Raw genomic sequence first — 18,013 nt, 5'->3', positions numbered from 1 at the left:
ATATATATATATATATATATATATATATATATATATATATATATATATATATATATATATATATATATATATATATATATATATATATATATATATATATATATATATATATATATATATATATATATATATATATATATATATATATATATATATAAAATCATTTATTCATATATAAATTTTAATGTATGGAATTTAACATATTTTTTTTATATAACCTGTAAACTCTAAATATTAATAAATATTTGCTTAATTAATAATATATACATTTACAATATATAAAAATGAATAAATTATAAATAAAAATGTATTTCTATATATAATTTTATATAAATAAATATAAATATAAATTGTATAAATAAACATTGTATTTTAATTAGAAATTAAAATGTTATCAATTAATCATATATAATATATACATATATAAAATCTGTAAACTAAATATTAATACATTATAAATTGTGTATGTATATAATTATTATATATCATTATTTGTAATTAGTAAATAATAAGTAAATAATATATGAATTAAAAATAATTATGGGTTTATTTATTTAATTAGTAATATAGAAATTTAAAATATATAGAATCTAGTATAACCTATATATATATATATATATATATATAGCCTGTAAACTCCGCATATTAATACATTTGAAATATAAATGTATTTAAATGGGGGATAGGATGCAAAGGTCCATCAAATTGATTAAAAGTGACAGTAAAGACATTAAAATGTTATGAATGATTCTGTTTTAAATAAATGTTGTTCTTTTAAACTTTTTATTCATCAAAGAATCCTTTATCCACAAAAATATTAAGCAGCACAATTGTTTTTATTATTAATAATATAATAAATGTTTCTTGAGCAGCAAATCAACATATTAGGATGACTTCTGAAGGATCATGTGACACTGGAAACTGCTGAAAATTCAGTTTTGCAACACAGGAATAAATTACATTTGGAAATAATTCATATTGAAAACAGTTATTTAAAAATTGCAATAATATTTCAGAGTGTTGCTCACAAACATAAAAGACTTCTTTCAAAAACATTTCAAACTGAACGTTTTGAACAGTAGCGTATATCTTTCAAATCATTTATTATTATTTAGATTAGAAGATTTCTAATCATAAGTACTGGCAAAATAAATCTTTGCATTTTAATAACAAATATAATAACAAATTACTTAACTGTCTTGTGTTGCTCGTATTCCATCCTATTGTTATTAATCTGGGCAGAGGGCTTACACAACATTTACACGTGTAGTTCATTAGTGTTATTCAGTAATGTCTTATGTAAATACACAGTAACCTGAAGACTAAAATAAAGTGTCATGTCTTGTAGTAATAATTAGAACGAGCACATTCAGGTCATGTGCATTCCAGTAAGTCGTGTTTGTGAGAATATGGCACGCAGCCACCGCAAAGAGTGGGTGTAGGGTCCTTTATGGACCAGCGGCCAAATGACTAAAAGATGTGTGAAACGTGAGTCACTGATAGTCTGTGTGTATATTCAGAGAAAAAAACAGGAACCATATAATCTGCTCATGTTGAATTTTCAAGTGGAAAGAAGCAGTTTTGTTGCTCAACAGGGGTCGACACAAAAAGTGCTTTTTGCCAATTCAGTGCTGACGTGGCATTATTAGCTTCCAGTTTGTAATGTAGGTTATTTATGGAGACCGCTAAACCTCTAAAGTAGTAGTGTAGTGTATTCACGTGTTTCAGCGAGGCTACAAAGCTGTTTGCCTTGTGTGAATGAAAAATACACATCTGGTTACAGTAATATGCACAATAAAAAAGCCTTGAAAAGCTTCTTGTTTGTCTTCCAGGGTTACTATTACCTAAAACTAACACCATTAACTAAATCTAAACACACACACACGCACATTGAAATTAGTTAACTTTTTTATGTTTGTTTGTTTTATTTTAGCTTTGTTTTATTTATTTTTTTCAGTTGAAGTACTAAAATAACTAAAACTAAATAAACTATAGCTAAAAACTAAAACATAAAACTAAAACAGCTCATGAAAATGAAAACCAACTAAAATTACTAAAACTAAGAAACTATGAAAATGAAAACAAAAATATAAAAACCTAATAAAACTACAGATATTAAAATAAATTATTATTCTATAAATGGTATCCTAAAATAACTCAAATGTAAAACCTAATAAACACTATATAGACATATATAGAAAAGAAAACAAAACTAATAAAAATGTAAAAAAAAGAAAAAAGAAAACAGAAAATATAAAAATAAACTGAAATGCCTAAAAACTAAAACTTACAACTGTATAGACATTAAAAGAAAAAAAAAACTAATACAAATTACAAAAAAACAGAAAAAAATACAAAATTCTAAACCTAATAAATACTATACAGACATATTAAAAGAAAACAAAAACTATAAAAAATGCTGAAAACACAAAATAAAATTACTAAAATTAAATTAAAAAAAATGAAAATGTCAAATAATTGCTAAACTAATTAAAAATTAAAACTAAAACTTAATAAAACTATAGACATAATAAAAAACACTAATAAAAATGATAATATAAAAATGACTAAAAATGTAAAAATAAATAAATTGACAAACAGCAAAATTACTAAAACTTTAAATTAAATTAAAATGATAAAAATTAATAAAATAACTAAAATAAAAAGACTTAATAAAAACTATATAGACATAAAAAAAACTAAAAAATGACAAAAAGTATGAAGACATTTAAAAAGATAAAAACCAATAAAATGACAAAACACAACAAAATGACAATCTTTAACTAAATTAAAAATGAAAATGTAATAATTAACAGAATAACTCAAACCTAAGATTTAATGAAAACTATATAGACATATTTAAAAACCTAATAAAATGACAAAAACACAACAAAATTGCTAAAACTTTAACTAAATTAAAAATGAAAATTGAAAATATACAAATTGCTAATTAATACTTATATAGACATAATAAATGCTATATAGACATAATAAAAAATAAAACTGAATAGAATGACAACAACACAAAAAGATTACTAAAACTGTAATTAATTAAAAAAAGAAAACGGAAAATAAAAAACTAAAAACGAAAATGTAATAGAAATTATGTACATATAAAAAATAATAAAATACAAAAACACAACAAAATTACTAAATCTTTAACTAAATTCAAATGAAAACTGAAAATATAAAAATTAACAAAAATGACTAAAACCTAAAATTTAATTAAAACTATATAGACATGTTACAAAAAATAAAAACTAATAAAATGACAAAAACACAACAAAATGACACAAATCTTTAACTAAATTAAAAATGAAAACAGAAAATATACAAATGGCAAAAATAACTAAAACCTAAAATGTAATAACTATGTAGACAAAAAAAAACCTAATAAAATGACAAAAACACAACAAAATGACTAAATCTTTAACAAAATTAAAAATGAAAATATAAAAATTAACAAAATAACTAAAACCTAAAATTTAATTAAAACTATATAGACTTATCACAAAAAATAAGTAAAATGACAAGAACACAACAAAATGACTAAATCTTTAACCAAAATTAAAATGAAAACCAAAAATATAAAACTGAATAAATAACTACAACCTAAAGCGTAATAAAAACTATATAGACATTAAAAAAAAACTAATAAAATGACAAAAACGACAAAATTGCTAAAACGTTAAATTAAAAATGAAAACAGAAAACACAAATTGCTAAAATAACTAAAACCTAAATATAATAAAAAAAACTATATAGACATATTACAAAAATAAAAACTAATAAAATGACAAAAACACAACGAGATTACTAAAACTTTAAATTAAAAATGAAAACAGAAAATATACAAATTGCTAAAATAAATAAAACCTAAAACGTAATAAAAACTATATAAACATAATAAAAAGGAAATGAATAAAATGACAAAAACACAAAAAGATTATTAAACTTTAACTTTAAATGAAATTTAAATTTAAATGAAAACCGAAAATATAAAAACTAAAAAAATGGCAAAAACAGAACAAAATATTTTTAAAAATTCAAGAAAAAATAAAACAAAAACTAATAAAAATGTTGAAAACACAAAATTACTACAACTAAAATTAAAATTAAAACAGAAAATTACAAAATAACTATAACTAAACTAAATAACTAAAAACTAAAACTATGTCAAAAAGATTATTAAACTTTAACTAATTTAAATGAAAACCGAAAATATAAAAACTAAAACCTAAAAACTATATAGACATAAAAAAATAAAATGACAAAAACACAACAAAATTGCTAAAACTTTAACTAAATATTTTTTTATAAAAACATAGAAATTGCTAAAATAACTAAAACCTAAAATATAATAAAAAACTATACAGACATATTTAAAAAAAAATTAAAAATAATAAAATGACAAAAACACAACAGAATTACCAAAAATTAAAAAACTGAAAATGTAAAAACTAATAAAATAACTAAAACCTAAAACTTAATAAAAAAAAAAAAAAAAAATATATATATATATATATATATATATATATATATATAATATATATGTGTGTGTGTGTGTATGTATATATATATGTATATATATATATATATATATATATATATATATATAGACATGGATATACAGTACTCAACATTCGAGGTGGATCAAAACCTTGTCCTAAAACCAAAACAATACCCGTTCTGGTCTTAGGACAACTCAAATGTTGACTGCTGTATATATAAAAAATTAAAACTAATAAAAATAATAAAAAAATAAAAACAAAATATAAAAATAAAACTCAAAATATTAACAGACACTCTAATAGTACATCAATGAAAATCTCTGGTGTTAATTTGTCTCCAGGAAAGGAATGAATATTTAGTTCATGGAAACACTGTGTACTATTTCTGCCACCTTCCTCTAACACAGGTTCTAATGTGTTGTCTATTTCCGTCAGGTCAGGTGACAGGAAACAACAACACTACTTTTATCTCCAGCGGGCAGGTGATGAACTTCAGCGGTGAGGTCATCGTGGTGTACGTCAGTCAGACATCACTGGGAAGCAGCGGAGGAACAGACGAACCTTTCAGCTGCCCGGTTCAGGAAGAATCCAACGACGACAGTTTTCAAAGCGAGCCCAAATCTAACATAACCACAACAACACCGCAGGCCAAGAGCAGGAACGGACACCTGGAAAAACACCTGCCCGTGCAGGAAATGACCAACGACTGGTCCTGGCACAAATAAAAAGCTGCGAACATTTCCTACAAGACTGGAATTGACTCTCCTTTTTAAATGATGATTATTGATTAATAATGGCTATAGCAACCAGAGTGCTATTTCAATGAAAATGCTATGCATTTGTTGATGTATTTATATCATAAAAAAACTAGGTACTTCTTGTCGGTTTTTGCGGTCTGCTTTGAGAGGATCTCACTCTAATGATCGGATGACAGTAAAAGTCAAGAACATTGACCCCAGAATGTCTCATTTTCTCAGTTGAAGAGCCAGACAAAGAGCGGCTTGGCGCGACAAGAAGCCAAACTCAGGCCAAAGATGATGAAAACACAGCCAGATAAAGCACAAACACATCCACCACAACAAAAGCGCAATGTTTTGCGTTGTCCCTTTCTCTTGGCCTTCGGAAAATCGCGCAATCTTCATGGCGGGAACCGTTTTTGGGTGACTTTTAAGTAAGTAAGATGAAAATGAGAAATGGGGGTGTTCATTTGGTGTCTGTATTTTTTTTAAAAACATAATTTGTAAATGTTAATCATGTTTTGTTTATTTATCGAGCCGTTTTTGTGCCGACAAGTCAGTCTGACTGGAGCAGAACACATAAGGTAATCACGAACATTACTCAACAAGCATTAAATGTATATAGTGATTGAAATCAATGTTCTGATACACCAGTAGTGATTTTCTCCACCCATTACTGTAAATAAAGCTTGTTTGTATGAAACAATTTCTTTCCCTTAAATGAGTGTGATGGTATGGGAACGGTATTTGGTTTAGCGATAAGCAGTGTTTATTGCTTGTGCATCACTAACCGCCTGTGCGGTAAAACCTCTGTATTCGAGCAAAACCAATGTTGATTTAAAGCCTTTATAAACAGCGGTGAATGGCTACCAGCTGTCGCTAGCTCAATGCAAACATATACTCAGGAGCGCAGTGTTTAGCCGCATGAGGTGAGAATTCCACCGAGGGCTGCTGGATGTTTAGCTGTGATTGGAATAATCACGAGTCTGGGATGGCAACAGAAACAAACACTGAGAAGCGTTGTTGAGTTCTGTCTGCCAAAACAGGAAGTTATGACTGGTTTTAATGTGGTTCTGCTCAAAGAGCCTTCGGGCGCGTTTGGTGACTCGTGATTAGCACTCACTGTTGAATTGTCCTGCCATCTAGTGGAACGCTACTGTAATACGAGTAGGGGTTTATGATGGAGATGGAGAAGTTTCCAGGTGTCATCCAAGATATTCGAAAAGAAATTAAGGTTTCTGAGGAAAACATTCCATATTTTTTCTCCATACGTGGACCAATGTTGGCCAACGGGTTGAAGGTCCAATTTGCAGTTTCAGTGCAGCTTCAAAGGGCTCTACACGATCCCAGTCCAGGAATAAGGGTGTTATCTAATGAAATGATCGGTCATTTTTAAGAAAATACAAATTTATATACTTCTTCTTAACTCTTCTTGCACTAGCTCGACCTCACGCATTGCTTAAAGGAGTAGTTCACTTTCAGAACCAAAATTTACAGATAATGTTGCCTACTCACTCCCTTGTCATCCAAGATGTTCATGTCTTTCTTTCTTCATCGGTAAGGAAATTGTTTTTTGAGGAAAACATTTCAGGATTTCCCTTCTCTTCATATAATGGACTTCTATGGTGCCCCCGAGTTTGAACTTCCAAAATGCAGCTACAAACGGCTCTAAATGATCACAGCCGAAGAAAGAAAGGTCTTATCTAGCAAAACGATCGTTTTCTTTCTAAAAAAAAAAAAAAAATTATATACTTTTTAATCACAAATGCCAGCTTGTCTAACTCTTTGTCTACAACTAAATTGTAAATGTTTTTAGAAAATAACTGATCGTTTTGCTAGATAAGACCCTTCTTCCTCGGCTGGGATCATTTAGAGCTCTTTGAAGCTGCATTTAAACTGCATTTTGGAAGTTCAAACTCAGGGGCACCATAGAAGTCCATTATATGGACATAAATCCTGGAATGTTTTCCTCAAAAAACATAATTTCTGCACAACTGAAGAAAGAAAGACATGAACATCTTGGATGACAAGGGGGTGAGTACATTATCTGTAAATTTTTGTTCTGAAAGGGAACTTTAATCACGCACACAGGACATAGGCAGAAGTACTGACCCAGTGTTTACAAAGCGAGTGTGCAAAGAAAGACAAAGGTCAGAGAGAAAGTCAGATTTTTTTAAGTTGGAGGTGAACATGAGATCAAGTTTTTCACCCTACCCTATCTTTATTAACTGAAGTCATTTACACAGACGAAGAACTAACGAAGAACACGTGTGACTTTTCCAGTGTGACTATCTAATGCGTGAAGACTCGCATGCCATCGCAGAGCTGGTCTGAGAGGAGCATTTGTGGTTGCATTGTACTTTTCTTAGAAAATGACAGAAGTTACACTAAACCTACAATTTGGACCTTCAACCCTTTTAAGTCCACTATATGGAGAAATTTCTAGGAATGTTTTCTTCAAAAAACATTATCTTTGACTGAATAAAGATAGACATGAACATCTTGGATGTGGCAAATTCTGATTAAAGTTACTTTTATTCAGCCAGCGAGTTTTTTTTTTTTTTTTTGACCGGAAATGACACTGGCTGCTCCCAAAAGATAAGACAATGTACAAGAGGCATCGTTGTGGAAAAAAATATTTTTCAGCTTTTATTAACATTTGAACAAAAAGTGGCATGTCCAAAATTATTCATACCCTTTGCAAACTGTCACAGTCTAAAATCCAAAGTTCTATACGATTCCAAATAGTCCAAGCTGTTCTAAGTAAACGGCACCATGAAAAAGGAGCAATACATCAAAATTCTCAACAACAACATCAGGCAGTCTGAAGAGAAACTTGGCCTTGGGCACCAATGGACATTTCAGCACAACGACGACCCAAAACACACAAAAAAAGTGTTGAAGAAATGGTTAGCAGACAAAAACATTAACATTTTGCAGTGGCCCAGCCAGAGTCCTGACTTAAATTCAATTGAGAATCTGTGGAGGGAGCTAAAGATCAGGGTGATGACAAGGAGACCCTCCAATCTGAAAGAGTTGGAGCTCATGGCTAAAGATGAATGGGCAAAAATACCAGTGGAGACATGCAAAAAGCTGGTCAGCAATTATAGGAAGCATTTAATTGCTGTAATAGCCAATAAAGGCTTTTCTACTGATTATTGAGAAGGGTATGAATAATTTTGGACATGCCACTTTTTGTTCAAATGTAAATAAAAGATGAGAAATATGTTTTTCCAAAATGATGCCTCTTGTATATTATCTTATTATCTTTTGGGAGAAGCCTGTGTCATTTCCGGACAGAAAATCCCCTTTCCTTTCCTGAGGTCAGAACAAATTGATCATTATTTTGCATGCAAAATAAATTTATTCGCTTCATATTATGCATACATCTAAAAGGCCATGCTGCTTTATATATATATATATATATATATATATTGTCTTTACTTTCATTTTGATACATTGATACATTTAATGCATCCTATCTAAATAAAAGTATCAATTTCTATGTAAAAGGTAAAAAACAGCAACTTACTGACACCAAACTTTTAAACAGTAATTAGTTTTTTTAAACTAAATAATCATCCACTGATTCAACGTTGACTAATTGCAAATAAGGGTTCTCATCTGTAGTGAATTGGGAATCTGGGGGAAGACCACTGAAAATGAGCCATGGATCATTCCATATTCCCTTGGTCACTGTAGAGGTGTCCTAATACGTTACAGTCGTGTCCAAACAGATCATATGCTATCGGGTGACGGGAGAACCCCACGTTTGGACACAGGTGCTCCTCTGGCTTGGCTGGAAATTACCTGATTTTTGAAAATGAAAAATTGAGTTTCCCACCACTTAAGACCGAACAGCATCTCACTGGCATTGCTGTGTAGTTTTTGGCCATTTTACGGTTCACTCAAATCAACTGTGGTTAATAAAAAAATTAAAAAAAGTGAAATAAAACAGCAGTGTCTCTGACAAAATGCAGCTATTGATTTAGTGTTATAGGAAGGAACATCCTTCAAAATCAAATGAAACATTTTGCTGGTGGGAATAATTCAGTACAAGAGTTTTCTGGAATATCTTGAGTAAGTGTAGCCAGTAGTTCACAAACACAGCTTTATTAAGCAGCATGGCCTTTTAGATACATGCAGAATATGAAGCGAATAAATTTATTTTGCATGCTAAATAATGATCAGTTTGTTCTGACCTCAGGAAAGGAAAGGGGATTTTCTGTCCTACTTATTCAAGTACAAATGACATTTGAGCATTTATTATGACACTCAGTATCATGAGTGGCTTTGAAAAATACGCTTCGTGCTCGTTCACATATAATAAGACAGTTGGGAAAATGAATGTTTTAAGGTAAGGTGCTTTTTAATTCATCTTGATTAGGAGATTGAAATACATAGTAGTAGTAAAGAAATTATAACAATTATCATATTACATTTTCATATAACATTTAATATGCATAATGTATATGATAATATTTTGAAGTCTGTCTTTCAAAAGTATTATTTCAGCACTGTCTAACTCATTTTTATGTAAAAAAAAAATGAAATTAAATATGCTAAACAAAGAGAGCTTTTCACCAAAATTTGTCATTATAAATGATTTAGCAGTGTTTATTTATAATATTAAATAAATAATTGAGCAGTGCTTATTTGTTGATTTTATCAGACATTATATAAAAAAATGTCAAATAATTAAATAAATATATTATTTAGCATTTTATTTATTATTAGTAGTTTATATTTATAGCTATTAGTTTATTTATTTATTTGTTTATTTTGTTAGACATGATATCAAAGATGTTAAATAAACATTTAAAATAATATTTAATATATATAATCTATATTTAATATTTATTATCATTTATTTATTTTTCAGATATTATTAAAGATGATAGATAAATAAATAAATAAAAATAATTAATAATATATGTTATTTAGCAGTGTTTATGTATTCATTTTTCATATTAAGATGTTAAATAAATATTTATTATTATTTAAACTTACCATTTTTCATTTATTATTATTATTTATCACTGTTTTTTATTTTATTTTGTTAGACATGCTAAATAAACATTTAAAATACATACATACATACATATAATATCATTTATATATATTTTTAGACATTATTATATTACAGATGTTAAATAAATAAATACATAAATTAATAATCCTCTAAAAAGGATATATATATATATATATATATACACACACACACACACACACACACACACACACACACACACATATACACACATTATTTAGCAGTGTTATTATTTATACTTACAATTTTTCATTTTTTATTATTATTATTATTATTTAGCAGTGTTTATTTATTTATTATTATTATTATTATTATTATTATTATTTAGTGTCATTATAATTATTTAGCATATATATATATATATATATATATATATATATATATATATATAATCATTTATATTTATAATTTATTGTTCTTCTTAGCAGTGTTCATTTATTTTTTTTTTTTTTTGTCATTATGATATTAAATAAGTTAAATAAATAAATAAAAAATAAACAACCCCCCAGAGGGTACCAAAATTATGATTTATCATTTACATTAACATTTATTATTTTTTATTATTATCATTTATATTTATCATTTATTTTTATTCTTTTTGTTATTAAATATTATTTAGCAGTGTTTATTTATTAATTATTTTGTCATTTTGATAAAATATATACTTTTATCATTTATAATTATTAACATTTTTTGTATATATTATTTGCCATTGTTTGTTTATTAATGTATTTATTTGGTCAGTTATGATATTAAAGTATAATACATTAAATATAAGACATAATAACTTTTGTTTTTGTTTTGTTTTTTCCCAGAGGGCTTTTCACCAAAAGCTGGTCATCTGATATTCGGTTAGACGGAAAAACTGCTATAGTGACTGGAGCAAACACCGGGATTGGGAAAGAAACTGCCAAGGATCTGGCAAAGCGGGGTGAGTACTGCGGCCAAATCGACACTAGCTGTGGAAATAACACATCGAGCCTTCATTTCATAAAGCCACAGATGAAAACAGATGAAATATATTAGATCTGACTGCATAGCTATTTGATCTGACATATAAAGTTAGACCTATCCAGACCAGAAGATGTTTTTCCTGAAATTGCTCAGAAGAATGTACCACTTTTTCAACTAATGGAACAAAACTTGTCATTAATCCCGAGGCGCACGGGTGATCCTGGCCTGCAGAGATCTGCTGAAGGCGGAACAGGCCGTCAGTGACATCAGCAGAGACGTGGAGAACGCCAACGTGGAGGTTCGCAAACTGGACCTGGCCGACACCAAATCCATCTGTGATTTTGCTGAACTGATTTACAACTGTGAGTTAGGACTGAAAAACAGTTTTCAATATACTTCATAATATATTTAAAGGGTTAGTTCACCAAAAAATGATAAGTCTGTCATTAATTACTCACCCTCATGTCGTTCCAAACCCGTAAGACCTTCGTTTTATTTGTTTATGTATTTCAGCTGAAAAGTCTCTTCATTTGCTGATTAACAATGCTGGTGTGGCAATGTGCCCGTATTCGACAACAGCAGATGGTTTTGAGACACAGTTCGGAGTGAATCATTTAGGTTTGATGAAGTGCACTAGTCATTCTCATTCTTTTAGAAGACTATCAAAGCATCCTTATTTGTTGTTTAGAAGCAATGGAGATTGTTCACACTTGACATCTGATGAACGACTCCTTTTCTTCCACAGGACATTTCTTTCTCACGTTCCTCCTCATGGATCTGTTGAAGCATTCAGCTCCTTCCAGAGTGATTAATGTCTCCTCATTGGCCCACCCCATGGGAAAGATCAACTTCGAGGACCTGAACAGTGAGAAAAGCTATCACCCGGTGAAGGCCTACGTGCAGTCCAAACTGGCCAACATACTTTTCACGCGAGAGCTCTCCAAGAGAGTGGAAGGTAAGAGCCAATCTGTGACCCTGGAACACAAAACCAGTCATAAGGGTCAATTTTTTTTAAAATTGAGATTACATTATACATTATTGCTAGGATAGGACAACATTTGGCCGAGATGCAACTGCTTAAAAATCTGAAATCTGAGGGTGCAAAAAAAAAAAATCAAAACACTGAGAAAATCGCATTTAAAGTTGCTCTTAGCAATGTATATTACTAATCAAAAATTACGTTTTGATATATTTACAGTATTAACGGTCTTTAATATCCCAATGGTTTTTGGCATAAAAGAAAAATAGATAATTTTGACCCATACTGTGTATTGTTGGCTATTGCTACAAATATACCCACATGCCGTCATGTTTAAAACACACAAAATCGGATCCAAAAATCCGATTCCACATGTAATTTGTCATTTTAGCAAATGTTTTAAGAGTGTACAAGCTATCAATGGCTCTCATTCATTTCCGAACTATGAAAAACCACACAAGTGTGAATAAATTAAGTGGTGATGGAATTTTCATTTTTGGGTGAACTATCCCTTTAAGGATATTAAAATATGCTTGAAAGGCACCAGTCTGTTTATACTCTTTATAACTTTTTATAACCATATAATGCATTGCAAATGAATTAGTATGATATCTTAATGTGACTGTCTCATGTTTTAGAATAAAAGGATAGTTACCAGAAAAGAAAAATTATGTTAATAATTACTCACCCTTACATCAGTCCAAACCCGCAAGACCTTCTTTCATCTTCAGAACACAAATGAAGTTATCTTTGATGAAATCCGAGAGATTTCTGACCCTGCACAGACAGACATAGACATGTGACATCAGTGGTACAACTGTTATACGGTGACACATATTATTTTTTCCACTCATCTTTTCTCGTTAAAAAAAACATTTTCTCTGAAAAATTAGATGTTATGTTGTTAAAGGAGAAGAACAAAAATGTACAAATAATGTACTCACCCCCTTGTCATCCAAGATGTTCATGCCTTTCTTTCTTCAGTCGTAAAAAAAATATGTTTTTAAAGAAAACATTTCAGGATTTTTCTCCATATAATGGACTTTTATGGTGCCCTGATTTTGAACTTCCAAAATGCAGTTTAAATGCAGCTTCAAACGAACCCAAATGCGGTTGTAAACAATCCCAGCTGAGGAAGAAGGGTCTTATCTAATGAAACGAATGGTTATTTAAAAAAAAATACAATTTATATAATTGTGATGGGAGTTTTTCGACATACCCTTTCTTGAATTGGACAAAAACAGTTCAGGTCACACAAGACAAAATGAGCGTTTGAGGTTAAAAAGTATATAAATTATATATATAAAACTAAAAAATAATTTTGCTAGATAAGACCCTTCTTTCTCAGCTGGGATCGTTTACAACTGCATTGGGGATAGTTTGAAGCAGCATTTAAACTGCTTTTTGGAAGTTCAAACTCGGGGCACCAGAAGTCCACTATATGGAGAAAAATCCTGTGTTTTCCTCAAAAAACATAATTTCTTTATGACTGAAGAAAGAAATGAACATCTTGGATGACAACAGGGTGAGTACATTATCTGTAAAAAAAAAAAAAATCTGGAAGTTAAAATGACAATTATCTTAAAACGAGGCCTATGGCAACAGCAGCACGGACAATCGCTTAGCTCGCTTACATAATGTAACCATATATCCTTTAAAATGGGGAAAACGTTGTTTTTACTATGTCATTATTATGAAAATAATGTTTTAACAACATAACATCATGTTATTGCAAAAATTGATGTTGTTTTAACGAAAAAAGATGTCCTTTTAATGAGATAATTATGTTGTTTTAACGGAGTGGTTCCCAAACTTTAACAGAGAAAATTTATTTGCGTGTTTTTATGATATAATATGTCGTTATTACGGAAAAAAAAAAGGTTTAACGAGATAATGTCTTTTTAACGACATAACATCTAATTTTTACGGGAAAACATGAGAAAACATTCGTTATTGCGAGAAAAGATGCCGTTTTAACAGGATAATTATGTCGTTTTAATAACATAACATCGTTATTACGAGAAAAGATGTTGACATAACCGAGTGGAAAAACGTAATAAGTGTGTGTACCATGACACACGGTTAGCGTTTCATTTCTTTAACTGTAGCTCATATTGATAAACATTCAGTTTTGTTTCTGTGACAGAAATGGGAGTGAGTATTTATGCTGTGGATCCAGGCCTAGTAAAAACAGACATCATCAGGCATTTGAACAAGTCTCTGCAATTCTTCGTAAAGACATTTGGTTTCATGATAAAGACCCCTGCGGAGGGCGCATATACCATCCTGTACTGTGCTGTCACCCCTGACTTGCCCACTGGAAACTACTACAGGTTTGTTACAACAACTATATCTAATGCTAGTCGTGCTAACAAAATTACAACCTGCTTTTTATTTTGCACTAGTGATGCTAAATTTGGCCTAAAGCAGAATAACTGCTGTGGTGTTTAATAAATATTAACTCCACTCATGATCTCTCACAGTAACTGTGCCGTGGCTCCGTGCTCCAGGGCCGCTAATGATGACAACACTGCTAGCAGACTGTGGGCTGTCAGCTGCCACCTGCTGGGGATTCGCTGGAAATGAGAGGATATGACTTTCACCACAGCCTAATTTCATAATAATGGCGTTTTATGATTTATTATAACTATCAAAAGCAGTCTAGCTAAGCGCTCTCTGTCTTCCTGTGTTTAATTTAGTTTGATTCTGAGATATAAGCTTGAAAGTTTCTTGTCTTACTATGATTTTTTAAACTTATTTCCTATCCAGTGTTGGGGAATTTTCTTTAAAGGAATGCATCACAATATTGTGGTAATGCATTCTGTTACTTCTGTTACTAATGCATTCCGTTGCATTACTTTTTATCACCTGGCCTGGACCTGTTTGTTTTTTTAATAACAGAAAGAACTAAAACTGTGCAACTGTAAAGGCCCTTTCACATCAAAAGTGAAATTAATAAGCCTCTGGCTGAAGGAAGTGTCTCTGTCTCTACACTTACTCCCAATATCTCAACACGGGACAGGAGAGGTGTCAGTGAATAAGTGGCAGAAGAAAGTAACTTGCGTTACTTATTTGATAAAGTAACTTAAGATATTACGTTGGAAATTGAAAAGTAATGCATTACTTTACTAGTTACTTGAACAAGTAATCCGAATACATAACATGCTTTTTCTTTAATGCAGAAGCTTATAGGTGAGACTTTAGGGTTATTGCGCTATAGAGAGTTTTCAAAATGCGTCATATATCAGCCATATTGGTGGCACTGGACATAAACAATCTCACTGAACCGAACAAAACGTGCATATTTTGCTGATTACTGCTGCTGAAAGTGACCAATTATTGTCATGTTTGGGGCTGTACTAATCCAGGGAAAACTTCTGGAGTACTATACACTTCCAAAAGTTATAAAAAAAATCAAGAGAAGAGTGCAAAAAACTGACTTGAGGAACAAAATGGGTTTGTGGTTGGCCTAAGTGAACCAGGATTTCCAGGGCAAGAATCTTGACAACATTCGTGTTTGTTCTCATAATTTCCGGTCAGGTAGGTGAAATATTAGGTTAATATCTTAATTAATACTACTTGTATGTATCTTTACCATGTATAAACTTTAGTTTGTCAAAATACCTCACAACCTTTTCTAGTTACTAAGTACTTATCTATACGATTTACCAGCTTCCAGACATTTTTTTTCTGTGGTTTAAACATCATAAATTAGCAGAATAAGGTATTTTGTAGTACATTACCATGCAATCCATGCTGTTGTTAACATCTGAGTATTGCCAGTATTGGCCGCGCATCCGGGTACGTATGTACGTGCAAATTCTCTATAGTTAAAATAATGAGCAGAATGTGTAGTAAAGGTAAAACTGATTGTACTACCAACTAATGTAGATAAAACATTATAATAACATTGTTGGGTTCGAGTTCACCTAAGTCGAGTCCGAGTCTTCAACCATTCGAGTACGAGTCGAGTCCGAGTCCAAAATGGGGCGAGTCGGACTCAAGTCCGAGTCCAAATGGGTCGAGTCCGAGTCGAGTCCGAGTCTTCAACCATTCGAGTACGAGTCGAGTCCGAGTCCAAAATGGGGCGAGTCGGACTCAAGTCCGAGTCCAAATGGGTCGAGTCCGAGTCGAGTCCGAGTCTTCAACCATTCGAGTACGAGTCGAGTCCGAGTCCAAAATGGGGCGAGTCGGACTCAAGTCCGAGTCCAAATGGGTCGAGTCCGAGTCGAGTCTGAGTCCAACTAAACACTACTGTTTGTCAGTATCTTAACCTTGTTTTAACCTTTACAACTAGAATAAGGCAATGAGAGTTTAAATATAACAAAAGCAAACCTCTATTGCATATTGCCATTTTGATTTTTGATTTCACACCATCTCATAATTAGTGTCCTGCTAAGCAAACTTAAAGTCATGTAACAGAAGTTACAGCGTATGTACTGTGACATATTTCAGAGTGAAACTCTGAAAAATTATAGGACAGGACTTGACTTTATTTGTTGTTATATGCAAAAGAACTTAATTCAGCATTCGCACGTTGACAGAGGCATTTTCGGTGAGCACGCTACGGTGTTTGTGCATGCAAAGAAACCAGCAGGCAAGACTTTTAAACATGTGCCAGTATTGAATGTCACTTTCGTAATAATGCATAGAGTCAGTAAAATTTCCGTCACCTGTCCCTGGACTCGGCAATAATTCCCGAGTCCAAAAAGCTCAACTCCGAGTCAAAATGCCTCCGATTCCGCTAAAAATTGTACTCGAGACCGGACTCGAGTCCGAGTACAAGTCCGAGTACCCCAACTCTACTAATATACAATATCAAGCAGCAAAACGAGCTAACAAAGATGAGACCAAGCTAAACCCATACATTTACAAATAGCCGCGCCATTCTTACATGAAGAAAAAGGTGGATAAGCAGCTAGTTTATTGATGAGTTTAAAAAACAGTATGCAACAACAAAACAAAACAAATTTACACTATGCTGGTAGACATGCTACTAGAAACAAATATGAAAATTATACAGCAAAAAAAGGTAGGTGAAATATTCGGTTAATATCTTAATTAATACTACTTGTATGTATCTTTACCATGTATAAACTTTAGTTTGTCAAAATATTTCGCCCTTTCCTAGTTCCTAAGTACTATATCTATATGATTTAGCAGCTTCTATGTGTTTTTCTGTGATTTAAACATCTTTAATTAGCAGAACAAGGTATTTGGTAGTACATTAACCATGCAATCCATACTGTTGTTTACATCCGAGTATCGCCAGTATTGGCCGCGCATCTGGGTACTTATGTACTTGCAAACTCTCTATAGTTAAAATAACGAGCAGAATGTGTAGTAAAGGTAAAACTGTTTGTACTACCAACCAATGAAGATAAAACATTAAAATAATATTGTAGACAGACACACTAATAGGCCTACGCAATATCAAGCAGCAAAACGAGCTAACAAAGATGAGACCAAGCCAAACCCATACATTTACAAATAGCAAAAAGAAGAAAAAGTTGGATAAGTTGCTAGTTTATTGACGAGTTTAAAACGAAATACGAACAGTGAGTATGCAACTAACAAAACAAATTCACACTATGCTGGTAGAAACGCTACTAGAAATAAATATGAAAACTATACAGCAAAAAAACAGCTGTGTTAATGAGATAGAAATGTCTTGCGACGAAGTCAATGGAATGACAAATGATACTATTAGTAAGGGTAGTAAGATAGAAGGATATAAGTAATTTTGTAGGTTGAAAGAAGAAGAGACAACAAAATGTGGCTG

The 18,013-nt window shown here is 31.1% G+C and overlaps 2 protein-coding genes across 2 annotated transcripts in view; both read left to right on the top strand.

Annotated features, from left to right (window-relative positions):
* The window catches only part of tnfrsf11a (tumor necrosis factor receptor superfamily, member 11a, NFKB activator), a 22,057-nt gene extending 16,120 nt beyond the window's left edge, over window positions 1-5,937 (top strand). The window contains exon 10 of the mRNA XM_073831015.1: window positions 4,947-5,937. Coding sequence (XP_073687116.1) covers window positions 4,947-5,236 — 290 coding nt within the window. The 3' untranslated portion in view covers window positions 5,237-5,937. The remainder of the gene's footprint in view (window positions 1-4,946) is intronic.
* Window positions 5,938-9,541: 3,604 nt separating this feature from the next.
* On the top strand, window positions 9,542-14,959 carry LOC141300965 (retinol dehydrogenase 12). The gene is made up of 7 exons (XM_073831238.1): window positions 9,542-9,605; window positions 11,114-11,229; window positions 11,459-11,614; window positions 11,766-11,870; window positions 11,998-12,207; window positions 14,378-14,564; window positions 14,715-14,959. The coding sequence occupies exons 1-7, from the start codon at window positions 9,592-9,594 to the stop codon at window positions 14,815-14,817; spliced, it is 891 nt and encodes a 296-aa protein (XP_073687339.1). The 5' UTR covers window positions 9,542-9,591; the 3' UTR covers window positions 14,818-14,959.
* Window positions 14,960-18,013: the final 3,054 nt, after the last annotated feature.

The sequence above is a fragment of the Garra rufa genome, chromosome 24 (genome assembly GCF_049309525.1).
Source record: "Garra rufa chromosome 24, GarRuf1.0, whole genome shotgun sequence".
Taxonomy (NCBI): Eukaryota; Metazoa; Chordata; class Actinopteri; order Cypriniformes; family Cyprinidae; genus Garra; species Garra rufa.
This window is presented reverse-complemented; position numbering and strand designations above follow the sequence as displayed.